This window comes from Muscardinus avellanarius (assembly GCF_963383645.1).
Source record: "Muscardinus avellanarius genome assembly, chromosome: 21".
NCBI classification, from domain to species: Eukaryota; Metazoa; Chordata; class Mammalia; order Rodentia; family Gliridae; genus Muscardinus; species Muscardinus avellanarius.
This window is the reverse complement of record NC_137807.1, coordinates 16,872,747-16,899,931: the sequence shown is the minus strand read 5'-3', so window position 1 is coordinate 16,899,931 and position 27,185 is coordinate 16,872,747. Positions and strand designations below refer to the sequence as shown.

The 27,185-nt window shown below is 51.4% G+C and overlaps 1 protein-coding gene across 2 annotated transcripts in view; it reads left to right on the top strand.

Moving 5' to 3' along the window:
• Positions 1-7,012: 7,012 nt before the first annotated feature.
• The window catches only part of OSBP2 (oxysterol binding protein 2), a gene marked incomplete at both ends in the record, with an annotated part of 138,281 nt that continues 118,108 nt past the window's right edge, over positions 7,013-27,185 (top strand). For both annotated transcript variants that reach the window (XM_080717660.1, XM_080717659.1), the window contains one exon: positions 7,013-7,656. In XM_080717660.1, coding sequence (XP_080573786.1) covers positions 7,013-7,656 — 644 coding nt within the window. The remainder of the gene's footprint in view (positions 7,657-27,185) is intronic.

Below are 27,185 nucleotides of genomic sequence, written 5' to 3'. Positions count from 1 at the left end.
TCCACGCCGAGGATTCGGGGAGCTGGAAGAACCTCTCCTGTCTCCCGTATGGAGAACGGAGGCCGGGAGCGGGGAGTCAACCCGCCAAGGTCTGCACTGGGACCAGATTCCGGCTGCTGGGGGCTGGGAGGGGATCCTGGCTCCCTCACCCCCCAGGACTGCAGGGAGGACTCCACCAGACCTCACACCCATGGTGCACCAGGGCCCTGGCGGCTGCTCCTGGCTGCCCACAGTGGTTCACAGCGTGTGCTCAGCTAGACTCTGCTGGAGGCGTGGTGCCTGGGTACCGGGGTCTGGGAAGACAGGGAGTCATTTAATTCCCTGGGACCCCTAGTGGGAACAGAAGGGGGACACCATGGTGCCCTTGTTAGGAAATGTTCCTCCAGCTGAGTGTGGTGGTGCAGGCCTGTAATCCCGGTATTTGGGATGCAGGAGGGTCACAGGTTCACCGCCAGCCTCAGCTACTTGGCCAGGCCCTCCACAACTTGGTGAGAACCTGTTTAAAAAATAAATAGGGCTGGGGGTTTATCTTGGAAGCAGAATTGAGTCAATCCCCAGTGAGACAGAGTCAGAGTCCCTCCAGCTATTATGTTACTAGGGATTGAACCCAGGAGCGGTCTACCACTGAGCTATACATCAAGCCCTTTCTTTTTTTTCTGTTTTGAGACAGGGTCTTGCTAACTTGCTGAGGCTGGCCTTGAACTTGCAACTCTCTTATCTCAGCCTCCCAAATACAGGTGGGTGCCACCACATGGGGCCTGAGTGCAGAGCTGGGGAGTCAGCAGCACCCTGAGTGCCGAGGGGCGGGGCCGGGGCAGGCCTCCGCTGGGCTGCCCCAGTGACCTTTGTGACCTGCAGCAACAGCTGCCGGAACCCCAAAGGCCATGTAGTGTCGGTTCCGTGCCTGTGAGGGGTGCAGGCCAGGCATTGGTAGACACACAAGGTGGGTTAGCGCGGCCTAGGCCTGGGGCAATAGCTGGGATTTCAAAATTAAGGTGTACAGAGGTTCTTCCAGGGATGATAAATTGTCCTAGAGTTGATCATGCACGGTGGGGCTGGGGGTATAGCTGGCAGGAGAATGCTTGTCCAGCATATTTGAGGCCCTGAGATCCATCCCCAGCACTACAAAAAATAAAATAGTAAATCAATTATTGCAAAACTCTGCAAATACGCTAAGAACCACCAAGAGGCACATATGAAGAAGTGGATTGTATGGTATGTGAATTGTCTTTCTTCTTTCTTTCTTTCAGTACAGGGGATGGAACCCATGGGCACACTACCTCTGAGCTACACCCCCAGCCCTATTTTTTATTTTGAAACAGAGTCTCACTGAGTTGCAAAGGACCTCACTAAATAGCTGAGGTTATCTGCGAGAACCAGGATCCTCCTTTCTTAACCTCCCAAAGGCTGGGATTACAATTGTGTATCCCCACACCCAGCTTGTGTAAAGGTTTCACACACAGCAGGTGAGGGGCGGGGCTCAGAGTTGTAGGGAAGTAATTTGAGAGAAATGAGTAGGGGGAGCTTCAGACCAGGTGCAGTAGCTCATATTTGTAATCCAGTAATCACTTGGGAGGCGGACACAGGAGGATCCAGGTTCAAGACCAGCCTCTGCAACTTAGCAAGACTGTTTCAGAATAAAAAATAAAATTGGGTTGGGGGTGTAGTTCGGAGGTAGAATGTCCCTAAATTCAATCCCCAGTACCACACACTTTATACAGAAGAGGGCATTTGAACAATGACTTGAGGAAGATGGGGTCCTGAAGACTTGCAGGGGCAAAGCCCAATGGTCACCCCATTTCTAGCGCTTTTTTTTTTTTTTTTGTGGTACTGGGGGTGAAACCCAGAGGCTCTTCTACCTCCGGGCTATACTCCCAGACCTATTTTATACTTTTTTTTTAGAAACAGGGTCTAAGTTGCTGAGAGCCTCACTAAGTAGCTGAGGCTGGCTTCGAACCTGTGCCATCCTCCTGTCCCATTCACCCATGATCACAGTATTTGGCACCCAGTGGTCCCTGCGGATTCCTGGGCCTCAGCCTCGTTCCGTGGTGCAGCCACGACACCTAGTGGTAGCTCCTTGTAAGTGCTCCGCAGAAGAGCGGGCCGGCTCCATTGCAGGTCAGGGCGCCCAGGCGGTGGGGCCCGGGTCCTCTCCACCGCGGGTCAGCAGGAGAGGGCGCCACTGGCTGGAATGTCTTCCTAGAGGAGCCCAGGTCAGACTAACCCTCTAGCCATCTTCGTTTTCAGTATCCTCTCTCCTTGCCCTCCTCCCATGTCATCTGCGCTGTCCACGGATCCTACTCTGCTTCTCACATTTGCCCGCTCATCCGGAGTGTGAATGGGAAAGGAGCGAGGCTTTATTCAATTCCAGGGCGTCCCCTCCAGAGGTGCTGTTTGACTGAAGCCTGAGTAACAGTATACCTTCTCATTTCATACTGGGGATTGAATCCAGGGGCACTCTACCCCGAGCTACACTCCCAAACCCATTTTATTTATTTATTTTTTTTTTAGTTTGAAACAAGGTCTTGCTAAGTTGCTGAGGGTTTCAGTAAGTTACTTACATTGGCCTTGAACCTGCAATCCTCCCGTCTCAGCCTCCCAAGTACTGGGATTACAGGAGTGCGCCACCACACCTGGCTGACTACACTTTAACTCCTCAGAAGATTCCTCCTGAAGCCGGGCGTGGTGGCGCACGCTTGTAATTCCAGCATTCAGGAGACCGGAGGATGGCAGTTCGCAGACAGCCTTAGCTACTTAGTAAAGCCCTTCGCAACTCAGTGAGACCCTGTTTTAAACATAAAAAGTCTAAAAAATAGGGCTGGGAGTGTGGCTTGGGGGTAGAATGCCCCTGGGTTCCATCCCCAGTGCCGCAAAAAAAAAAAAAAAAAAGATTCCTTCTGAAATAACTGGTGGCAGTTGGGCTGCTAGGGAAGCCAGCTGATCAAAATCGATGCGTTAAAGATAGCCCAATTGGGTTCCTGCGTGAATCGATAGCTCTGAGCTGTGCCATCTACCCTGCGAGATGCCAGAACATCTATTTCAAGTTTCTTCATTTCCCAGGGTTTTTCTCCTTCTTAGGAGTCAAGAATAATGATACACTGTCAGATTTTATGAAGCTGCTCTACACAGACGTCAACATTCACAGAAAACTCCCACCCAGCCCAGCTAAAAGGCTTTCACGGGCCAGGTGTGGTGGGCACCTGTAACCCTGTATTTGGGAGGCTGAGACAAGGAGGATTGCAGGTTGAGGCCAGCCTCAGTAATTTAGGAAGATCCCCAGCAACTTAGACCTTGTTTTAAACTAAAAAATAAAGTAGGTTTGAGGGCATATGGATGTAGCTTTAAGGGAGAATGCCCCTGGGTTCAATTCCAGTAAAACACACACACACACACACACACACACACACACACACAGCGATATAATGTCATTCTACCTCCAAGCAATACCCCCAGTCCTATTTTCTAGTCTTTATATTTTTTGAAACAGGGTCTCACTGAGTTGCGAGGGGCCTCGCTAAGTAGCTCAGGCTGTCCACAAACCATGTTTCTCTGGTTTCTGCTTCCCAAATGCTAGGATTACAAGTGTGCACCACCAGGCCCAGTTTTTATCTTTGTTTTGAGACAAGGTCTCACTAAGTTGCCCAGGCTGGCCTCAAATTTGTGATTCTCCTGCCCTAGCCTCCCAAGGAGCTGGGATTATAGGCGTTCATACTCATAAGAAGTATTCTTGGTAGTGGGCATTCAACTCTACATCTGAACTACACCCCCAGCCCTTGTATTTTTTAATTTTTAATATTTTTTGTGGTACTGGGGATGGAACCCAGGACCTTCTACCTCTGGGCCACACTCCTGACCTATTTTTATATTTTATTTGGAAACAGGGTCTCACTAATTACCAAGAGCCTCACTAAGTAGCTGAGGCTGGTTTCAAACCTGTGGGATCCTCCTGTCTCAGCCTCCCAAGCGCTGGGATTACAAGCATGAGCTACCACGCCCGGCTCCTTTAAATTTTTTTTTTTTTTTTTTTTTGCAGGTCTGGGGATGGAACCCAGGGGCATTTGACCTCCGAGCTACATCCCCCCCCCGCCCTATTTTTTATTCTTTATTTTGAAACCGGGTCTCACTGATTTGCGGAGGGCCTCACTAAGTAGCTAAGGCTGTCCGTGAACCATGATCCTCTGGTCTCTACCTCCCGAATGCTGGGATTACAAGCGTGCGCCATCACGCCTGGCTTTAACTTTTAATTTTATTTATTTTTGTGGTACTGGGGATGGAACCCAGGGGCATTCTACCTCTGAGCTACATACACACCCCAGCCCTATTTTTTATTCTTTGTTTTGAAACAGGGTCTCACCAAGTTGTGGAGGGTGGCCTTGAACCTGTAATTCTCCTGTCAGGCTTCTGAGTACTGGGATTATAGGTGTGCACCACCACATCCAGCTGAGAGATTCTTTAATTTTAATATATATTTAAATTAAAGAATATAAATATATAAAAATATATAATATATATATAAATATTTTATATATAATATATTTATATATAAACATATATAATATATATTAAAATTAAAGAATATAAAATTAAAGAATATATTAAAGTATATATATATATATATTAAATTTTGGTGGTACTGGGAATGAAACCAGGGGCTTTCTCTTCTACCTCCGGGCTATACTCCCAGACCTATTTTATATTTTTACTTGGAAACTGGGTCTCACTGAGTTGCAGAGGGCCTCACTAAGTAGCTGAGGCTGTCCGCAAACCGCGATCCTCCTGACTCAGTCTCCCGAATGCTGGGATGACAAGCGTGCGCCACCACGCCTGGCTTGATAGATTCTTTAAAATCAGTAATATTTAACATTCTGGGCCACAGTCTTTTTTGGGAATTTTGTGAAAACTATGTAACTTCTCTCTAGAAAAATGCACAGACAGGTGAACCTTCCCAAGGACCGTGAGGCTCCATAGACCACCAACCTCCCCAGGGATGTGCCGGAGGTCCAAGTTTCTTGTACTAAAAAACCTGGTGTACACAAACTTTCTGTTTGCAAACCTCCAGGGTGTCGCCACTTGCAGCCAAGTGTCCTGGATGAGTAAGAGGCCCGCTGGCTCAGGAGGCTGGGAGGTGGCTGCAGTGCGGTGAAGCCACTTCAGGAAGGACCCACAGGCAGAAAAGAGCTGGCTCGGGGCTCGGGCTCGGATCATCCTCAGCTTTTGGTGCCGCTGGCTGGGTCCTGTGCTTCCGTGCCTTTGGTGTTTTTTTGTTTGGTACTTGGGATGGAACCCAGGGGTCTTCTCCCTTTGAGCTGTATCCTCGGCCTTATTATTATTATTATTATTATTATTATTATTATTATTATTATTTTGCGGCTCTGGGAATGGAACCCAGGGACATTCGACCTCTGAGCTACACCCCCCAGCCCTATTTTTTATTCTTTATTTTGAAACCGGGCCTCACTGAGTTGCAGAGGGCCTCACTACATAGCTGAGGCTGGCCAAGAACCTCGATCCTCGGGTCTCAGCCTCCCGAATGCTGGGATTACGAGCGCGCGCCACCACGCCCGGCTGCCATTATTATTATTATTATTATTATTATTATTATTATTATTATTATTATTATTAGGTGGTACTGGGGTTCCTGGAAGCCCTTCTACCTCCGTGCTACACTCCCAGACCTATTTTATATTTTTGAAACAGGGTCTCCGCGCTGGCTTCCAACCTGCGCGATCCTCCTGTCTCCGCCTCCCAAGCGCGGGGATTACAAGCGTCCACCACGCCCGGCTGGCCCTATATTATTTTGAAGCAGGATCTCACTAAGTTGCTGAGGCTGGCCTTGAACCTGTCTTCGTCTCCCAGGTACTAGGATTCTCGGTGTGCGCCACCACGCCAGGCCTTTGGGGGTCTCGAGCACTTGCACTTGCTGTCCCCTGCTCCTCTCTGGGGTTTCGGGGTGAATCCACCTGGCTGAAGGCGGGGCGCGGGGGTGGACGCTGGGCGCCGGCGGCCTTGGCTGCAGCCGTCCCTGCAGCGCCCTGCGCCCGGCTCCGCCCGCAGGTGTCCGGGGGCTCCGCGAGGGCGGGGGCGAGGCGGGCCGGGCCCCAGCGGCGGGACCTCAGGCGGGAGGTCCCTGCCTGCCCGTCCGCGACCCTGACCCCGCCTGGCCCCACCCTCCGCACTCGGGGCCCCCCAAACCCGATCCCAGTCCGGCCCCGCGCCCGGCCTCCATTCAGCCCTCCTAGGTCCCGCCCTCCTAGGCCCCGCCCTCAGCGCTCCACCTCCCATTCCGCCTTCCTAGGCCCCGCCCCGCCTCCAGCCCCGCCCACTTAGGCCCTCGCGCCCTCGCGTCCCATCCCTCACTCCTAAGCCCCGCCCTCATCGGCCTGCGCTCCGTCCCCACCCGTCCTCCTAAGCCCCGCCCCGCCACGCCCTCATCGGCCCCGCCCCCTCTGTCCTAGGCCCTGCGCTCCGCCTCCCGCCCCCTCTGTCTTTGGCCCCGCCCGGCCCCTGCGTTCGCCTTCGCCCCCTCCCGCCATCCTCGCCTCCAGCGCTCCGGCCCCTCCCGCCCCGCGCTCCGGCCCCGCCCGGCCTTCGCCCGCCCCGCGCTCCGGCCCTGCCCCGCCCCGCCCCGCCCGCGCTCCGGCCCCGCCCCGCCCGCGCTCCGGCCACGCCCCTAGGCCCCGCCCGGCCTTCGCCCCGCCCGCGCTCCCGCCCCGCCCCGCGCTCCGGCCACGCCCCTAGGCCCCGCCCGGCCTTCGCCCCGCCCGCGCTCCCGCCGCGCTCCGGCCCCGCCCCTAGACCCCGCCCGGCTCCGCCCCGCCCGCGCTCCCGCCCCTTCCGGCCCTGCCCCACCCCGCCCCGCCCGCGCTCCCGCCCCGCCCCGCGCTCCGGCCACGCCCCTAGGCCCCGCCCGGCCTTCGCCCCTCCCGGCCCGCGCTCCGGCCCCGCCCCTAGACCCCGCCCGCGCTCCGGCCCCGCCCCGCCCCCGCGCCGCTCGCAGCGCTCGGTCGGCTCTATGGGGAAAGCGGCCGCTCCGGGCCGAGGCGGCGGCTGCAGCGGCCGGTCCCGCGGACTCTCGTCCCTGTTCACCGTCGTCCCCTGCCTGTCCTGCCACACGGCGGCGCCGGGCATGAGCGCGTCCACGTCCGGCTCCGGGCCAGATCCCAAGCCTCAGCCGAAGCCCGCGGCGGCGCCCGAGCGGGAGCCGCTGTCCAAACAGGTGTGGGAACCCGTGTCCGAGGCGGCGCGGAGGCCCGAGCCGGGGTGCCAGAGGAGGTCCGACCCGGACCCGCGGGCCGGGATGGTCAAGGAGCTGCTGCTGCCCAGATCGGTGTCGGGCCCGCGGGCCGGGGCCGGGCCCCTCGCGAAGGCCTTGCCGGAGCAGACGTCCCCACTGGGGCCGGCCGTGGGGGGCGTGCCCCCACTCAAACCCGAGGCCGGCCCGCTGCCCAAGCCCCTGCCTCTGCTGCGGCCAGGCCCGGGACAGGCGAAGACTTCCCTTGGGGCTCCGGTGGCAGGAACCGGCACGGCCTCCAGTGCCCCGGCGGCCTCGGGGCCCCTGGACAGCCACAAGGGCTGGCTGCTCAAGTGGACCAACTACCTGAAGGGCTACCAGCGCCGCTGGTTCGTGCTCGGCAATGGCCTGCTGTCCTACTACAGGTACGAGGTCCGAAGCGGGACACCCGGGGCGAGGGTGGCAGGCCTTCAGGGCTGGGGGCACCACCGCTAGCCCGGGGATGTCCGAGCAGCTGGAGAGGGGCCTGGCAGGGTCCTCTGCAAGCTAAGGTTTAAGGGGCAGTGAGAGGATCTGGGCCTCCTGCGCTGGTCCCGGGCGTTGTGTGGCCTGGGCACTCGCTGGAGCCCCCAGCCCTTTCCCTTCCTGGCTCAGGAGCTAAGATCATTATGTTAGGAATGGAGGGGTCAGTCACCTTGCCCAGGCCGCTGTTGCTTCCCAGGCTGGAACTCAGTTTTCCTTCTTTGCGTTCTTTTCCAAAATTTTCTCTTTCTTCTTTCTTTCTTTCCTTATTTATTTTCTAGTACTGGGCATTCGACCTCTGAGCTACAACCCCGGCCCCCTCCTCCCTTTTTATTTTTATTTTTTCAAACAGAGTCTTGCTAGGTTGCTGAACTCTCAGTAAGCTGCTGAGTCTGTCCTCGAACCTGTGGCCCTCCTGTCTCGGCCTCCCAAGTTCTGGCATTGCAGGCATGTGCCACCACGCCTGGCTAGTTTCCCTCCTGGTCGCATGCCTGCTGGTTGCCAGGCGTCAGGCATAGCAGACCCCAGGTGTATTTGTCACAGCGCCCGCCCACCCGCCCGCCCTTCTGGAACCCATCTGGGCATTTTGTGAAGAGCCAGGAAGTGTCCTGCGGTCTCCTTTCTTATTCCAGAAGCACCACGGGTGGAGAATGGCCGGCTAGAGGTGATACAGCCAACACTACTTCTCACTGACAGTGATGGGAACAGGAAAGTTCGCAGGGCTTTCTTCCGTTCCTTTCTGGCTGTTTTCCGGCTGTGTTTCTTGGGAACGTCCGTGTAAACGTTGACTTCTCGGATCACTCTAGACTCGTGGTTCTCAAACCCCAGTGTGTATCAGAATTCCTTGGAGAGCTTGTCAAACAGGGTGCCAGGCTTCCCGCTGAGCTCCTCAAGCAGTGGGCCTGGGGGAGGCAGAGTTGGCTTTGCTACCAAGTCTGCAGGGGAGGCCCCTGTGCTCGCTGGCCCACACTTTGGGAATTTCTGCTTCATCGTTGCAAAACTGGAATTTTCTACCTTGCTATTTGCTGGAACTTGGGTCACCTTACTTGCTTTACTTGGCCAAAGGTAGCTGTCTCTCTGGATTGAACTCAGGGACATTCCAAACCTCTGTGCTGCACTCCCAGCCCTTTGGGTTATTTTTTTTATTTTGCAACAGGGTCTTACTATGTTGCTGAAGGTCGTGCTAAGACTTGCCCAGTAGTGGGATTACAGGAGTGCGCCACCGTGCTCAGATCAACCGTATCGCTTCAGGTCACCCACTACAGGGTTTATTTTATTTATTTATTTATTTTGGTGGTACTGGGGTTCCTGGAAACCCTTCTACCTCCAGGCTACACTCCCAGACCTATTTTATATTTTTATTTGGAAACAGGGTCTCTTAAGCCAGCGAAGCTGGCTTCGAACCTGCGCGATCCTCCTGTCTCCGCCTCCCAAGCGTGGGGATTACAAGCGTGCCCACCACGCCCGGCTCACTACAGGGTTTATAACCCTCCTTCCTTTGGTCCTAATTTTAGAAATCAGTCTTCCGGGCATGGTGGCTCATGTTTGTAATCCCAGTATTTGGGAGGCTGAGACAGGATTGTGGGTTCAAAGCCAGCCTCAGCAATTTAGTGAGGCCCTTTACAACTTAGTTTCAAAATAAAGAATAAAATGGGACTGGAGGTCTGGCTCAGAAGTAGAATGCCCCGAGTTCAATCCCCAGTACCACAGGAAGAAAGAAAGAAAGAAAGAAAGAGGAGAAAAAGAAAGGTGTTTTTATAGGCTGTTGGGTCTGTGATGACGCTGGGATTTGGGGACCCTGCTGAGGGTCAGCAGTGGTGATGGTTCCACTCCAGTATGGGGCACGGCTGGCTGGGTTTAATTCCTGGCAGAGGAGGAAGCCGAGATGTGTTCTGGTGTGTCCTCACGTGGCCCCTTGGTGCGCCATGGTCCTCTAAGATGCGGTCCTCAGTGTGACCCAGAATGCCTTATCTTTAGAGTGGTGAGGTGGGGCAAAGAGAGCGCCTTTCCAACTCCTTTTCAATGCTGTTCTTACCTCGTTCTCCGTACCCTTGTCAGGTCACCCGGGCATATGATGCTAGGGGCCTTCGGTGCTAGCTACAAGTGCCACTCTTTGCTTAAAGGCATGGGACAAAACCCAGAGCATGAAAACTGTGGACCGCACATTATTATTATTTTTTTATGGTACCAGGGATGGAACCCAGGGGCATTCTACCTCTGAGCTACACCCCCATTCCTATCTCTTTGTTCTTTCTAATTTTGAAACAGGGTCTCACTCAGTTGCGAAGGGCCTCACTTAGTAGCTGAGGCTGTCCGCAAACCGTGATCCTCCCATCTCAGCCTCCTGAATGCTGGGATTATAAGCTTGCGCCACCATCCCCGGCCCGCACATTCTTTTTTATGTGACATTCCTTTAGGTCATTCTCTTGGCCACACCATTGAGTGTTTTCTAGGCTTGTTCTGTTGTACCAATGACTTCTAGGGCTTGAGAGGGGGGCCATAGCTTGTCACCGGCCACCAGGCCAGGGGTCAGTAGAGGGGGATTCTGACCTGGGCCTCTTAGACCTGGCGCTCATGAGCCCAGCTCTCAAAAGCTAACTCTCGCTGGGCGTGGTGGTGCACACCTGTACTCCTAATACTTGGGAGGCCTAGTACAAGAGACCGCGGGCTCAAGGCCAGTCTCAACAACTTAGCAAAGCCCTCCGCAACTTAGCAAGACCCTGTTTCAAAATAAAAAGGCCTGGGAATGTAGTTCAGAGGTGGGATGCCCCTGGGTTCTGTCCCGTGTGTGTGTGTGTGTGTGTGTGTGTGTGAAAGCTAATTCTCATGGAGACTGGGTACCAAGGAATACGGTAGTGTTTTCAGTGTTGATTTTGGTAAGATCGTCCCTGGCAAAGTGAAGCTGAACGCTTAAGTCTGCAGGCGCCTGTCTCAGATATGTCTTAATGCCCTTTCATCCTGGAGTGTGGCCTTCTGCGTTACCTGCGTTACCAGGTCCTATTAAGCCCGGGGTCAAGGCAGTGCCTCTGTGTGCGGGGTCCCACATGGCAGGAGCGCCTCGATCAAGGGAAGGTGCAGATTGAGCTTCAGCTCTTTGGTTAAGTTTTGTTTTCATTTGGGAAAACAAATATGTACCATCTTCTTTTCTCTTCTTTTCTTTTCTTTCCTTTTCCTTTTCCTTTTTTTTTTTTTTTTCCAGTACTGGGGACGGAACCCAGGGGCATTCTACCTCTGAGCTATACCTCCAGCCCTATCTTTTAATTTATTATTTTGAAACAAGGTCTCACTGAGTTGCAAAGGGCCTCACTAAGTAGCTGAGGCTGGCTGCGAACCCGGATCCTACCATCTCAGCCTCCCAAATGCCGGGATTACAAGGGTGCGCCACCATGCCTGGTTCCATCTTATCTTATATATATATTTTTGTGTGTGTGGTACTATGGATGGAACCCAGGAGCATTCAAACTCTGAGCTACATACCCAGCCCTACTTTTTATTCGTGTGTGTGTGTGTGTGTGTGTGTGTGTGTTTGTGTGTGTTACTGGGGATAGAACCCAAGGACTTTTCTACCTCTGAGCTATACTCTCAGACCTCTTTTTATATTTTATTTGGAAACAGGGTCTCACTAAGTTGCTGGGAGCCTCACTAAGTAGCCGAGGCTGGCTTCGAACCTGCGCGATCCTCCTGTCTCAGCCTCCCAAGCGCGGGGATTACAAGCGTGCGCCACCATGCCTGACCTTTTATTCTTTATTTTGAAACAGGGTCTCACTGAGTTGCAGAGGGCCTCACTAAGTAGCTGAGGCTGTCCGCGAACAGGCATCCTCCTGTCTCAGCCTCCCAAATGCTGGGATTACAAGCGTGCGCCACCACGCCCGGCTTCCATCTCCTTTTCTTAAACAGCGATGTAGGCAGGTATGATGGTGCAGGCTTTTAATCCCAGTACTCAGGAGGCTGAGATAGGAAGGTCACAGTTTGTGTCCAGCCTAGAATCTTAGCAAAGACTCCAGCAGCTTAGAGAGACCCTGTTTCAAAATAAAAATAAAATAGAGCTGGGGGTGTAGCTCAGAAATGGAACACACCTAGGTTCAATCCACAATACATTAAGATTTTAAAAACTAGCCAGGCGTGGTGGTGCCTGGGAGTCTGAGACAGGAGCATCTCAGGTTTGCAGCCAGCCTCCGCTGCTTAGTGAGACCCTCTGCAACTCAGTGAGACCCTGTTTTAAAATAAAGAATAAAAAAATAGGGCTGGAGGTGTCGCTCGGAAGTAGAATGCCCCTGGGTTCAATCCCCAGTATTGCAAAAATGAAATAAAATGAAATTTTAAAAACTATGTATAGGGGCAGGTCTATGGGGGAAATCCACCAAGTGGCATGTGCAAGTCTCTTTATATCCCTTTGAATCTCACTATGATGTTTAGTTACAGCACACAAACAAAAGTACATAAACACGAACTGTATAGACGGTTCATATTTGAAGGTAATCTCCAGTGTGCAGCTTCTCTGGGTAGCAAAGGCGGAGTCTCACTGCCCCCTGATAAGATTGTGGAGACAATGTTGGTTTGGGGTGGGTGGGGTGCAGGCGAGTCTCTCGGGTGTGTGGAGGCACATTTCAGCTCGGTAGCTTCCCTTTTGGCTATTTCTGGGTTCCAGGGTGGGTATGGCGATTGCTTGGCTTACTCGCGTGGGCTGAATGACTCCTGACGTTGGTACAGCCCGTGCTCTCCTGTGGTTCCGCGTGAGGCCAGCCGTCGGGGGACGCTGAGGCTGAGTGCCCAGCTCTGCCGGCTTCCCCAGGGCGCCAGGTTGCAGGCTGTGTCTGGGAGCCACTGGGGACAGGGCTTCCCTTCTGGGAGGAGCTGGGATGGCCACCTTTCCCTTCTGGAGAACTCTTGGTTTCCTCCTCCACAAGCCTCTCAGTACTTCAAAGTGTGTGTGTGTGTGTGTGTGTGTGTGTGTGTGTGTGTGTGTGTGTTTATGACTTTGTAGGGCTTTTTAAAATTTTTTTCTTTTTTGGTGGTACTGGGGTTCCTGGAAGCCCTTCTACCTCCGGGCTACACTCCCAGACCTATTTTATATATTTTTTAAATTTGGAAACAGGGTCTCTTAAGCCAGCGAGACTGGCTCCGAACCAGCGCGATCCTCCGTCTCCGCCTCCCAAGTGCGGGGATGACAAGCGTGCCCACCACGCCTGGCGTAGGGCTTATTTTTTGCAGTGATGAGGATTGAATCTAGGGCCTCATGCATACTACTAGCCAAGTGCCCTTTTGCTGAGCTGTATCCCTAGCCTTAGCCCAGCACTTTTACTTTTTGTTTTATGTATTTTCCTGTTGCTGGGTCATTCTGGAAATAATAACATGCAGGAGTTTCTTTTGGGTGAAATCACCGGGTTGGAGAGAACATGAATATTTACCTTACATAATGCCAAATTGTTTTCCAAAGCATTATACCAATTTGGCAATTATATATTCCAAATACATACATATATATGTGTAGGTATATTAAATATATGTTTCAAAGCATTGTACCAGTTATACCAGCAATAAGAGATTCTGTGGCCGGGCGTGGTGGCACATGTTTGTAATCCCCGCGCTTGGGAGACAGAGACAGGAGAATCACACAGGTTCGAAGCCAGCCATGCTGGCTTAAGAGATCCTGTTTCCAAATAAAATATAAAATAGGTCTGGAAGTATAGCCCAGAGGTAGAAGGTCCCTGGGTTCCATCCCCAGTATCACCACCACCAAAAAAAAAAAAAAAAAAAAAAAAAAAAGAGAGAGAGAGAGAGAGATTCTGTGAATATATACCCTTTGCAACACTTAGCATTCTCAGCCTGGATTTTGCCAATTTAATGGGTACATTATGGTATCTCATTGCAGTCTTGACCTACATTTTAATCCCCATTTTTACCTTGATGGAAAGAAGTGGGGCTGGGTGTGGTGGTACATGCCTGTAATCCCAGTATTGGGGAGGATGAGATAGGAGGGTAGAAAGTTCAAGGCCAACCTCAGCAACTTAGCAAGACTTTCAGCACTTTACCGAGACCTTGTTTCAAAATAAAAAATAAAAGGGCTGGGGGTGTAGCTTGGAGGTAGAATGTTCCTGAGCTCAAGCCCCAGTTCCAAAAATAAAATGAACGGCAGGCAGTGGGGTTCGGCTAAGCCTCTCTCCTCTAGGGGCGGCTTCCTGGGTCCCTGTCCCCGGCTGTCTCTTGAGGGTCTCGTCTGACTGCTGAAGCCCGTGCTAAGTAAGGGAGATGCCACTGGTGCTAACAGATGGGCTTAGTAACACGCACATGATCAGGAATTAAAAAAACACTCCTTGTAAACATTGTCATTTATAAAAAGTATTTCTGGGAGGTATGGGTAGTTGTCAGCAGATTTTTTTTTTTTTTTTTTTTTTTTTTTTTGGTGGCACAAGGGGTGGAACCCAGAGGCTTTCTACCTCCGGGCTATACTCCCAGACCTATTTTATATTTTATTAGAAACAGGGTCTCACTAAGTTGCTGAGAGCCTCACTAAGTAGCTGAGGCTGGCTTTGAACCCATGCGATCCTCCTGTCTCAGCCTCCCAAGCGCGGGGATTACAAGCGTGCGCCATCACGCCCGGCCTTCAGCAGATTTTGAACTCCTTTCCAGCAATGTCCTAGGGATATAAACAAGACAGAAGATGAATCCCTGACTTGGCACTGCCAGTGTGCTGTCGATTTGGAAACCAGCAAGGAGAATATGGTTTCACATTCAATTATTTTCATTGTCAGTTCCCATCTAAAACATTTTGTTCCCATGTAAAACATCTTGTCTCACAGGGAACATAGGATTACATAAAATCAGGGATAAATTCATAAATGGCACAGAATCTTGAAAGGCATGAGCCCCAGCAAGTCCTTAAGGGAAAGACGTTCCGAACACAAGTTTTATCGATGTTAACAACAAAATGGACAGGGTTAGGCAAAATTCTGTATTTTGTAAAGCAGTCACTTGTTCAGTTATTATAAGTAACATTTGTTTCCTAGGAGCTGACTTCAAACAGGACCACATAGCTGGGCGTGGTGGCACACGCTTGTCATCCCAGTACTTGGGAGACTGAGACAGGAGGGCAGAGGTTCGTGGACAGCCTCAGCAACTTAGTGAGGCCCTGTTTCAAAATAAAAAATAAAATAGGGCTGGAGGTGTAGCTCAGAGGTAGAATGCCCCTGGGTTCGACCTCCAGTACCAAAAAACAGGCACATATTTTAATTTATTTATTGTTCAGACTGATCAATGCTTAGTAACAGCTAAGCCGATTGACAAGGAAGAAATTAGTGTAAATCGGTGCCATGACCCGTACCTGTATCCCGGTCCTTGGGAGGCTGAGACAGGAGGATTGCAGGTAACAGTGAGACACTGTTTGAAAATAAAGAATTAGCTGGGCGTGGTGGCGCACGCTTGTAATCCCAGCATTCGGGAGGCTGAGACCGGAGGATCGGGGATCACGGACAGCCTCAGCTACTTAGCGAGGCCCTCTGCAACTCAGTGAGACCCTGTTTCAAAATAAAGAATAAAAAACAGGGCAGGGGGTGTAGCTCAGAGGTCAAATGCCCCTGGGCTCCATCCCCAGCCCTGTAAAAAATAAAAATAAAAATAAAAATAAATAAATAATAAATAAAAAATTGAAAGGACTGGGCACAGCACAAAGGTAGAATGACACTGGGTTTAATCCCCAGTAACACACACACACACACACACACACACACACACACACACACACACACTAGTTGAGATCTATAAGAAAAAAGGCTTTAATCAAGTGAGAGTAAATTTAAAGTTCTCTGATTTACCGTGTGGTGGTAACGTGCTCCTGTAATCTGAGTTGGTGGGAGGCTGAGACAGGAAGGTTATGGCTTTGAGGACAGCTTCAACAACTTAGCAAGACACTGAAAAAAAGTAAAAAGGTCTGGGGGTGTCGCTTGAAGGTAGAATGCCCGAGTTCAATCCCCAGTACCAAAAAAAGAAAAAAAGAAAGAAAGAAAAGTTCTTAGGGTAGGTAGACCATTGAACATTTGGTGAACTGAGTGAGGCCTGTTTTGGGTTGGGGACCAGGTAACAGAAGGTGGCACACCAAGATGTCTTCCCCTCTAGATAGTGTACCCCCTCGTTCCTCCAGTGAGCTCAGCTCTCAAACTCCAACCCTCAGCCTGGGATGGTGGTGCCCGCTCATAATCCCGGTACTTGACAGGCTGAGACAGGATGATCGCAAGTTCACAGCCAGCCTCAGCCACTTTGTGAGGTCCTTCCCAACTTACTGAGACTGTTTCCAAATAAGACATAATATAGGGCTGGGGTGTAGCTCAGAGGCAGAATGTCCCAAGGGTTCAATCTCCAGTATCACAAAAATAAATAAATATATACCAATTCTCATGCAGACCCAGCACACAAAATTAGTATAGTGGGGTTTTTTTTGTTTGTTTGTTTTGTTTTTTTTGTTGGTGGTACTGGGGATGGAACCCAGGGATCTTATACCTCTGGGCTACATCCCAGACCTATTTTATAGTTTATTGGAAACAGGGTCTCACTAAGTTGCTGAGAGCCTCACTAAGTAGCTGAGGCTGGCTTTGAACCTGTCCGATCCTCCTGTCTCAGCCTCCCAAGCGTGGGGATTACAAGCTGCGCCACCACGCCCAGCTAGTATAGTGTTTTTAAATGCCACTTTCAATAATACTTGAAAGACAGAGATGGAAAAGACTATGCATAGTCGGGCGTGGTGGCGCACGCTTGTCATCCCAGCATTCGGGAGGCTGAGACCGGAGGATTGCGGTTCGCGGACAGCCTCAGCTACTTACTGAGGCCCTCCGCAACTCAGTGAGACCCGGTTTCAAAATAAAGAATAAAAAATAAGGTAGGGGTGTAGCTCAGAGGTCAAATGTCCCTGGGTTCCATCCCCAGACCCGCAAGAAAAGAAAGAAAGAAAGAAAGAAAGAAAGAAAGAAAGAAAGAAAGAAAGAGAAAAGACCATGCATGGCAAATATGTCTCTGCAAATATGAGATTGAGCATGTGGGTGTGCAGGTGGCCTTATTATATTGTATTTAGTGTATCATGCTAGGAGACTAACCAGAGGCAGAGGGGGGGGCACCGATTTATAATGTATAAGCATTTGTTTTTGTTGTTGTTGTTTTTTGTTGTTGTCATTGTTGTTTTGGTGGTACTGGGGGTAGAACCCAAGGCTTTCTACCTCCGGGCTATACTCCCAGACCCTTTTTATATATTACTTGGAAACAGGGTCTCACTAAGTTGCTGAAAGCCTCACTCAGTAGCCGAGGCTGGCTTTGAACCTGTGTGATCCTCCTGTCTCAGCCTCCCAAGCGCGGGGATTACAAGCATGCGCCACCACGCCCAGCTATGTATAAGCATGTGTGTGTGTGTGTGTGTGTGTGTGTGTGTGTGTGTGTGTGTGGTGCTTGGGATTGGACCCAGGGGCATTCAACCTCCAAGCTACACCCAGCCCTATTTTATTTTTCATTTGGAATCAGAGTCTCACTAAATATGAGGGACCTCGCTAAATTGTTCAGGCTGGGTTTGAACCTGCGATCCTCCTGTCCCAACCTCCCAAGTACTGGGATTCCAGGTGTGCACCACCACGCCCGGCTGAAGCCCTTGTTTGAAGGATGTTTGCTGGACTTCAGCGCAGGCTTGTGGTGAAGACGTGCTGAGTAGACCGGCAGCACATCCGGGGAAGCATCACGCGGGCCAATATTCTTCGCAAGTTCTGGCGACACGAATTGTAATTCCCCACAAGCCCTGCTCCTCCTGCTAACTTTCCTCTTTCTATGAATAGCTGAAAACCTCTGAGTCACGGGCTGCCTCCCCCCTCCTCGTCCCACATCAGAGGGATTTGCTAGTCTGCCCGTCTCTCTCCTCCAGCCCCTCTTCTCCATCCCTGCTGCCGCCTCACGGCCAGTCTCCCCACCTGGCCAGCATCCAGCTGCTGCCCTGGGCATCGAGCCCCTTCTGTGGTGCTAGCCCCCAAATATCACCCCGGGCGGTTCCAATTTCTTCAGGATTCGCTTCCAAATTTCCATCTCCTGCCAGGTGCTGTGGCGCATACCTATAATCCTAGTATATAGGATTGGTCAGTCTGTGAACTACTTAGTGAGGCCCTCCACAACTCAGTGAGACCCAGTTTCAAAATAAAAGAAGAAAAAATAGGGCAGGGGGTGTAGCTCAGAGGTCGAATGCCCCTGGGTTCCATCCCCAGACCTGCAAAAAAATAAATACATAAAATAAAAGGTTTTATGCACCTGACTGTTTGCAGGTCATGAATTAGGGATGGAGCCTCTGCCCAAAAATGTTGGCTCCATTGGCTGGTAGGACCTTCCACTGCAGGGTTCTCTGTACTCTGCAAGTGATGGGGATGACTTCCAATCCTCCCGTCCGTCCATCCTTCCTTCCTTCCTTCCTTCCTTTCTCTCCCTCTCTCTTTCTCTTTCTCTCTCGGCCTCCCTCTCTCTTTCATGAGTTCCTTCCTTCCCCTTTCCCTCCCTCCTTCTCTCTTTCCCTCCCTTCCTTCCTTAGATTGAACTCAGAGGCGTTCTACCTCCAACTTACCCCCCCCCACCCCGGCCTTTTATTTTTTGTTTTGAAACAGGGTCTCGCTGGTTGGTCTTGTTAGGTTGCTAAGGCTGGCTTCAAACCTGTGATCCCTCTGTCTCAGTCTCTGTGTGTTGGGATTACAGGCGTGCGCCAGCACACCCAGCTCCAATCTCAGTAAAGGAGCGCCAGCCCTGCCATCCTGTCCCATGGAGAAAGAAGTGGAAACCCACAGACAGCACCAGGACATAAACAGTCCTGTGACTTGGCCTTGGAAAGGTGCCCACCGCTCAGCCTCACGGGGCCATGGTCACCCACCCCAGGCTCAGTGATAGTAGGAGGGCTCGGGAGACTAAGCGCGCAGCGGGGATGGTCTGCAGATCTCCTCTGCCAGCATGCAGCCTGCCACGTACGGAGTGGCCACTGTCATACCACGGGGGCTGCGTGTGCCCCAATCACATGGTGAGAGGCCACTGCGTCAGCCAGAGCCCCAGGGAGCTCGCAGGGAGCCGGGATTCAAGCATGTGGCTCACACTCTGTCTGTAGTCTTCCGGAATACAGATGGTAAACTATGCCAGCAAAGATAGGTGGGCGTGGTGGCACACACCTGTGATCCCAGTGCTTGGGAGGCTGACACAGGAGGATTTCAGGTTCCAGGCCAGCTTAGCAATTTAGCAACACCCTCAGCAACTTAGCCAGATCCTGTTTTAAAATTAAAAAAAAAATTAGCCAGGCGTGGTGGGCACGCTTGTCATCCCAGCATTCGGGAGGCTGAGACCGGAGGATCGCGGTTCACGGACAGCCTCAGCTACTTAGTGAGGCCCTCTGCAACTCAGTGAGACCCAGTTTCAAAATAAAGAATAAAAAATAGGGAAGGGGGTATAGCTCAGAGGTTGAATGCCCCTGAGTTCGATCCCCAGACCTGCAAAAACAAACAAACAAACAAACAAACAAACAAAGTAAAAATAAAATAAATTAAAAGGGCTGGGACTTTAGCTTAGAAATAGAATGTCCCTGTGTATGTTCACGTGCACACACACATACACACACACACGCGCGCGCGGTATGAGTTTCCTCAGAACAAGATCAGAATCTGTTTATCCCAAAAGGAAAGACAGAGGAGTTGGACCCATTTCCTGGACAGCTGTGCCAGATACTGACACGTGGGGAGGAGGAGATGGGAAGAAACGTCGCTGGACAAAATTGAAATTTTGAGATGTGGCTTCAAGAGGCTCCTTTCTGCCTTAACCCCACCTCCATGGCACTGGGGACTGACCCCAGGGACGTTCTACCTTCAAGCTACACCCCAGCCTTTATTTTTATGTTGAAACAGGGGCTTGCTAAGTTGCTGAGGCCATCCTCCAGCTTGTGATGCTCCTGTCTCAGCCTCTCAAGCACTGGGATTACAGGCGTGCGCCACCACGCGGTTTAAAGAGGCTCCTTTGGTAATGATACCCTCAGAGCAAACTGCCAGTGAGGTCTGGACTCCTGCTTCCATCTGTAAGAGCTCCCACCTAGCACAGCGCTGGGCATTCAGCACCAGCTTAGCAGGCCTGACTCACGCCTTTTGATATACGTTGCTGGCCACCTGGCCACTGCCTGAAGCCAGGAAGAGGGCAGATGCTGAGCGGGGGCAGGACACGCCAGGGTGAGTCGTCCTCTGGAGCGAGACAGGCACTGCTGCAACCGTGCATGGCTCCCCTGGGCTCCCCAGAGGCTCAGTGTTCTCTGCCCGGCCAAGCTGGGTCTCCTCCCCCCTTCGTCTCTCCTCTCACCCTGGCCTGACCCTTGTTTCAAAATAAATAGATAAGTCAAGCGTGGTGGCGCACGCTTGTAATCCTAGCGCCTGGGAGGCTGAGACAGGAGGATCACACAGGTTCGAAGCCAGCCTCAGCTACTTTCTGAGGCTCTTAGCAACTTAGTGAGACCCTGTTTCCAAATAAAGTATAAAATAGGTATGGGAGTATAGCCTGGAGGTAGAAAAGCCCCTGGGTTCCACCCCGAGTACCAAAAAAAAAAAAAAAAAAAAAGAAAAAGAAAGAAAGAAAACACAAAATAAACAGATAAATAAACAAATAAATAAGTAAAATAAGAAGGGCTGGGGCTGGAGCCCAGAGGTAGAATGCCCCTGGGTTCAATCCCCAGTACCATAAAACAAAACAAAAAATCAAACCCAAACCAAGCACATGCCAAAAAACAAAATGAAGGAATGAATAAATAAATAAAATACAAAAAAGAAGAAAGGCAAGCAAGCAAGCAAACACACTTTGTAATATTGATGAGGGAAGGACGGACACGCTTTGCAGTATTGGTCTTTTTCAGACTAGAAAGACCCCACATGCTGCCCGGGTTATTGCGGTGACCCGAAGGGAGCCGCTGACTTGCTGGGACGAGAGAGTGAGCGCAGGGCTACCCGAGCCAGGTTTCCAGCCCCTCTGCTCAGGGCTAGTGTGAGCCAGAGACACAGGAGGGTATTGGGAGCTGGTCATGCTCATTTATGCTTAGAATCCTTTGTGATGAAAAACTATAAACATGTAAGTGTAGTGACCCCTCCCCAGGCGCCTGTTACCTAGTTTCAACAAATAATTAACATCTGGGAAAATCCTGTTTCATCTCAGCCCCTTTTCATATCAAACACACTTTACCTATAAATGTTTTAGTGTGTATCTTTAAAGGATAAGGATTTCTACAAACATATCCACAGTACCATTGTTATAACTAAAGTGAATTAGCAAAAATTCCCTATTATTATCAAATATCAAATTGGTTCAAAAGTCTCAAATGTCATAACTAGTTTTTGTGTGTGTGTGGCAGGGACATTTGTTGTATTAGGACCCAGAATAAGGTCCAACCGTAGAATTTCCCAGTCTGGATTTTGCTGACTGCGTACTTTTTTGGTGTCATGTAACATGTTCCTCTACCCCCTGTATTTTTTTAATTTGGTAGATGGATCTAAGACACTTGACCGGGCAGTGATGTGGTCACGCTTTCTTTGTCTGAATCCTGCAGCTTCTGCCAGTCTGAATTGATTTATTTCATCTGTCGGCTTTCCGAGCCCTCGCCTTCGAGGAGCGGGGTCAGTGTTCCCGACCTCTGCAGTTTCTGCCGCGCCTTCTCGGTGTCACCCCGCCTCTCCTCTCCTTGGTGACAGCACGCTGCTGCCGCAGCCATCGCCGTGTGCGCCCAGCGATGGGAAGGCAGGGCTTGCAGCTCACCGTTTCCCTGGCAGAAGGCCGGACACAGCCCACCAGCGCCCGGGAAGCTGCTGATGAGATTTTCCAGGTGTCTAGTCAAGTAACCTGGTACGGCGGCCAAAGAATCCCTGAGCTGGGCACCGTGGCACGCACCTGTAATCCCAGAGACTCAGGAGGACGACTAATTTGATGCCAGCCTCGGCAACTTAGCGAGACCCTGTCCAAACTTAAAAAATGAAAAGGACTAGGGATGTAAGTCAGTGGGAGAGCCCTCCTGGTTCAATCCCCAGTACGGAAAAAAAAAAAAAAATCTGTTTAAGTATCCTGATTTGTTCTGTGTGGGAGAACTAGACTCACAGGCCCACGGCTGTGCTAGGAATAGCTCCAGCTCGGTGCCTGGGGATCCTGCGATCTCATCATTAGACACTGGTGCGCAGCCGCCTGCTCGGGGCTGGCTCCTGGCACGCACGGCCCCGCTCGCCACCAGCCTGCTCCCTGCTGCTCGTGAAGGCCACACACAGGAGCGGTACTTAGGGATTTTTTTTTTTTTTTTTTTTTTTTTTTTGCAGATCTGGGGATGGAATCCAGGGGCGTTTGACCTCTGAGCTACAGCCCCAGCCCTATTTTTTATTCTTTATTTTGAAACAGGGTCTCACTGAGTTGCAGAGGGCCTCGCTAAGTAACTGAGGCTGTCCGCGAACCGGGATCCTCGTCTCAGCCTCCCGGATGCTGGGATTACAAGCGTGCGCCACCACGCCCAGCTGTACTTAGGGATTTGTATTTTTATTTTTTGGTACTGGGATCAAACCTAGGGACATTCTACCTTTGAGCCACACCCCAGTCCTATTTATTTATTTATTTATTTATTTATTTCTGCGGTACTGGGGATGAACTCCAGAGACATTCTATTTCTGAGCTACACCCCCAGCCCTATTTTTTTTATTATTCTTTATTTTGAAACAGGGTCTCACTGAGTTGCAGAGGGCCTCACTAAGTAGCTTAGCTGAGGCTGCCCATGAGCCGCGATCCTCCTGCCTCAGCCTCCCAAGTACCGGGATTACAGGTGTGCACCACCCAGCCCGGCTTGGATTGTGGTTTTAGGAAAACACAGCCTGGGAACTAGGTGGCGGGCGACGGGGCACGGAGACCACCGAGGAGCCTAGAATGCCTTCTGGGCGAGATGACCGTGGGTCTGAGAGAGGCCGAGGAGCTGTGAGGAGGACTTGGGGTCCTGTTCAGTCAAGGCCAGGGTGAGAGCGGCCTCACCGACCTCACGGCGCAAACCCGCGACAATGGCCGGGCTGAGGCGCCTGGCCTCTTCTGTGGATGCGTTGCCAGGAAGAGGTCACGTGTGCCACCTTTGGCTGGACCTGGCGTCTGCGTGTGAGCTCTAGATCATTGCCTAATGCTTAGTGACGGGCTTTCTGCTAATGACCTGGGAGCCGCCTGGGGCAGGCTGGGTTGCGCACAGTGTTCTGACTTTTTCTGGGGGTGGAGATACTGGGACTTAATTTAGGGCGTTCTACCTCCGAGCTACACCCCTAGCCCTATTTTATTTTGGAACAGGGTCTCACTAGGTTGCTGAGACTGGCCTCAAGCCTGCGATCCTCCCGTCTCAGCCTCCTGAGCACTGGGATTGCAGGCGTAGGCCATTATGTGATCTCAGTACTGTCTTCACAGAATCTAAGTTTAGCTGTGATTAGTAGATACAGACAGTGGCCAGTAGCCCCAGTGTTATGTCTGCACTAGCTCAGTACTCTCCTTCAGGCCTTGATGGTGACAGTCTTCCACAGGACGTAGAGCATGGGATGCATGTAATTTGCATTGATAAGGATGCTATTTATTTATTTATTTATTTATTTATTTATATACTGGGGATTGAACCTAGGGGCATTCTACCTCTGGAGCTATACCCCCAGACCTTTTTATTTTTTATTTTTGAAACAGGGTCTTACTCAGTTGCTGAGGCTGGCCTCAAACCTGGTGTCCTCCTGCCTCAGCCTCCCAAGTACTGGGATTGCAGGCGTGCACCGCCGCGCCCAGCAAGAATGCAGTCTTAACCCTTATTGTCTCTCGTCTTCTAGTTCGAGTAAACATTTCACACAAAATAATGTGAAATTTGGTAACAACTTCTGAGCCTTCTTTCTAATTTTCACTTTTAAGAATTACACTGGAGGGGCCGGGATGCAGCTCAGTAGCAGAGCGCCTGCTTTGCAGGTGTGGTGCTCTGGGTTCGATCCCCGGTTCCAAAAAGGACAAAAAAGGACCCCTTAAAAAAAAATAATTACACTGGAAATGTCCTCCCAGCATTTCTCAAGGGGACTTTCAATGTCAAAGAACAAGGCCGGAAGCAACAGAGGTCGGTGGCTGGCTTTGCAGCGCTGGCGTCGCCTCCACCCGTGGGCAGAGCCCAGCGGGGCCATGGTGGGGCCGCGTCGCGGCCTACCTGCGATGGCGGGCGTTTGCCGCATTCTGACTAGCTTTTTTGTTTTGTTTTGTTACTGGAAATCGAATTGGGGCATTCTACCTACACCTCTATCTCTCCTTCTCCTCCTCCTTCTCCTCTTTTTCCTCCACCTCCCTGGAATTTAAGCCAGAGGCACTCTATCTCTGAGCTACATTTTATTTTGAAACCCTGAGTGCAGAGGCCTCACTCAGTAGCTGAGGCTGGCCATGAACCCGGGACCCTCCTGTCTCAGCCTCCCAAGCACTGGGATTACAAGCGTGCGCCACCACGCCTGGCCTTAATTTTTTCATTTTAAAACAGGATCTTGCTAAGTTGCAGAGTGTCTCCCTAAGCCGCTGCGATCCTCCTGCCTCAGCCTCCCAAGTGCTGGGGTTATAGGCGTGCACCACGCCTGGCATATGACCAGCTTCGATGGCTTTTGAAAGTGTTAATGAAGCCCGGGGGACAGGCGTGTGCAGCCCGGTGGTCGAGGGGAAAGCCCAGGGCGAGCGGCTGAGCCTGATCCAGTGCTCCGTCCCCACAGGACCTCCATCCCAGCCCTGCATCTGGATGGTAAACCCCGAGGACGCGGCCCGCGGAGCTTCCTCTCCACCTGCCGGCTCCTCACAGCACCAAGGGACCAAGGACCTTGCTCCTCTCCCGTGCACCTCTTGAGCAATTTAGTGAAACCCTGTTTCAGAATAAAACGACTTCGTTTATATTCCAGAAATAATAGTAAAAACACGTGCTGGTGAGGTCTCGGGAAGTAGGAACGTACTGCGCCGCTGATGGGATCGCAGTCTGGCCAGCCGCTGCGGAGGCGGGTGAGGAGGCTTCTCAGGAAAGAGAAGCCAGGTGTCCTAGCACCTGACACGTCGTCCGGCAGTCTGGATCCTTGAAGTCCAAGTCCAAGGCCAGGCCCGGGAAGGACCAGTGCCGAGCATCTCTAATTGATAGGGTGCCTTGACGCTGTGGCACCCCGGTCTTTTGGTCCCGCGTGTCCCTGCGTCTCTTTTCTCTGTCACCATATTTGATGAGGGCCTGTCCTCGTGGCCCCGCCTTGCTGTTTTCTTTTTCTTTTTTTCCCAGATGGAGTCGTTTTATTTTCAAACAGGATCCAAAGAGATATATGTTTTCTGTCTCCACACTGGATTTTCTTATTTATTTTTGTGGTACCAGGGGTGGAACCCAGGGGCTTTTCTACCTCCGAGCTATACTCTCAGACCTATTTTATACTTTATTTGGAAACAGGGTCTCACCAAGTTGCTGAGAGCCTCACTAAGTAGCCGAGGCTGGCTTGGAACCTGCGCGATCCTCCTGTCTCCGCCTCCCAAGCGCGGGGATAACAAGCGTGCGCCTCCACGCCCGGCTGGATTGTCGTTTTATAAAATATATTTGCTCCTAAGATCTTTCACAAAATCTGCCTTCCCCTTTGCAGGGGGAAATAGGCCAGAAGTCACAGGTTAGAAAATCATGCATAGGCTGCGTGTGGCTGAGACAGGAGGATCACAGGTTTGAAACTGGCTTTGGCAATTTAGCGAGGCCCTCTGCAACTTAGTGAGACCCTGTCTCAAAACAAGAAATAAAATCGTGTTGGGGTATAACTTGGAGGTAGAATGCTCCACCCCCAGTACCAAACACACAGACACACACACACACACACACACACACACACACACACACAGAGAGATGATCAACTTTGTAACTTGCTATGTGTTCAAAGACCCCATTTCCAAATAAGGAGACATTTACAGGTCTAGGGATTAGGGCTTCGGCATGTCTTTCTGGGGATACAGCTCGACTCCCAACACCCATGATGGCCAGGGCACGGATGGGCCTCCTCGGCTGCTCTGGGTCCCTGTCCTTCTCAGGGCTGTTGGCATTCCCGCAGTGTCCCTCAGCTTGCGAGGCTTTGGGGGCTGGAGGTGCAGCTTAGTGGTAGAACACTTGCCTAGCCAGTGCAAAAAATAAATAAGTAAAATAAGCTTTAAAAATGTGTCTCTTTGAGATCTTTATTCTTTTTTTTTTTTTTTTTTTGGAAGAGGGGACTGGGGATTGAACTCAGAGACACTATCTCAGATACACCCTCAGCCTTTATTTATTTATTTATTTATTTATTTATTTATGGTACTGGGGTTCCTGGAAACCCTTCTACTTCCGGGCTACACTCCCAGACACCTATTTTGTATATTGTTATTTGGAAACAGGGTCTCTTAAGCCAGCGCGGCTGGCTTTGAAACTGTGTGACCTCCCAAGTGCGGGGATTACAAGCGTGCGCCACCACGCCCGGCTTCCTTTTTTATTTTGAAACAGAGTCTTGCCAAGTTGCTTAGGGGCTCAGTAAATTCCTGAGGCTGGCTTTGAACCTGCCATCCGCCTGTCTCAGTCTCTTGAGTACTGGGATCATAGGTGTGTGGCATCAGGAACGTTCTTCCAGGAATGTTAAAAAGCTCCGCACAAGCCAGGTGTGGTGGCGCCCTTGTCATCCCAGCATGTGGGAGGCAGAGACAGGAGGATCACGGTTGGAGGCCAGCCTCAGCTACTTAGTGAAGCCCTTGCAATGCAGTGAGACCCTGTTTCAAAAAAAAAAAAGGGGGGGGGAGTGTAGCTCGGAGGTAGAATGCCCCTGGGTTCCATCCCTAGTACCGCAAACAAAAACAAAAACACAACCAAAAAACCCCAACCAACAAACAACAACACAAAAACCAGACCCCCTGCGCACGCTTGGGCGCAGCCTGGGCGGTGACCCGCAGGCAGGTGCGGGGACCAGAAGGACAGAGCGCGCTCACAGCGGCTCAGCAAGGCGCTTCCTGAAGACACCAGGTGAAACGCACCTCCCAGTGGTCCAGAGGGAAGAGCAGGAGGGGCACCTGCAACCCTGTGCCCTGCGGACACGGACGGGGTCACAGACCCGAGGCCGCCCTCGGCATCCTAGTGAGGCTGCTTCCAAATAAAAACAAATAGGACCATGCCAGGCATGGTGGGCACGGCTGTAATCCCCGCGCTTGGGAGGCTGAGACAGGAGGATCTCGTGGGTTCAAAGCCAGCCTCGGCTACTTAGTGAGGCTCTCAGCAACTTAGTGAGACCCTGTCTCCAAATAAAGTATAAAAAAGGTCTGGGGTACAGCCCGGAGGTAAAAGCCTCTGGGTTCCACTCCCAGTACCACCAAAAAATAAAAAAATAAAAAAATTGAGGAAAGGAGGGGGGATTAATCTGCCCTGTGCCTTTCTGTC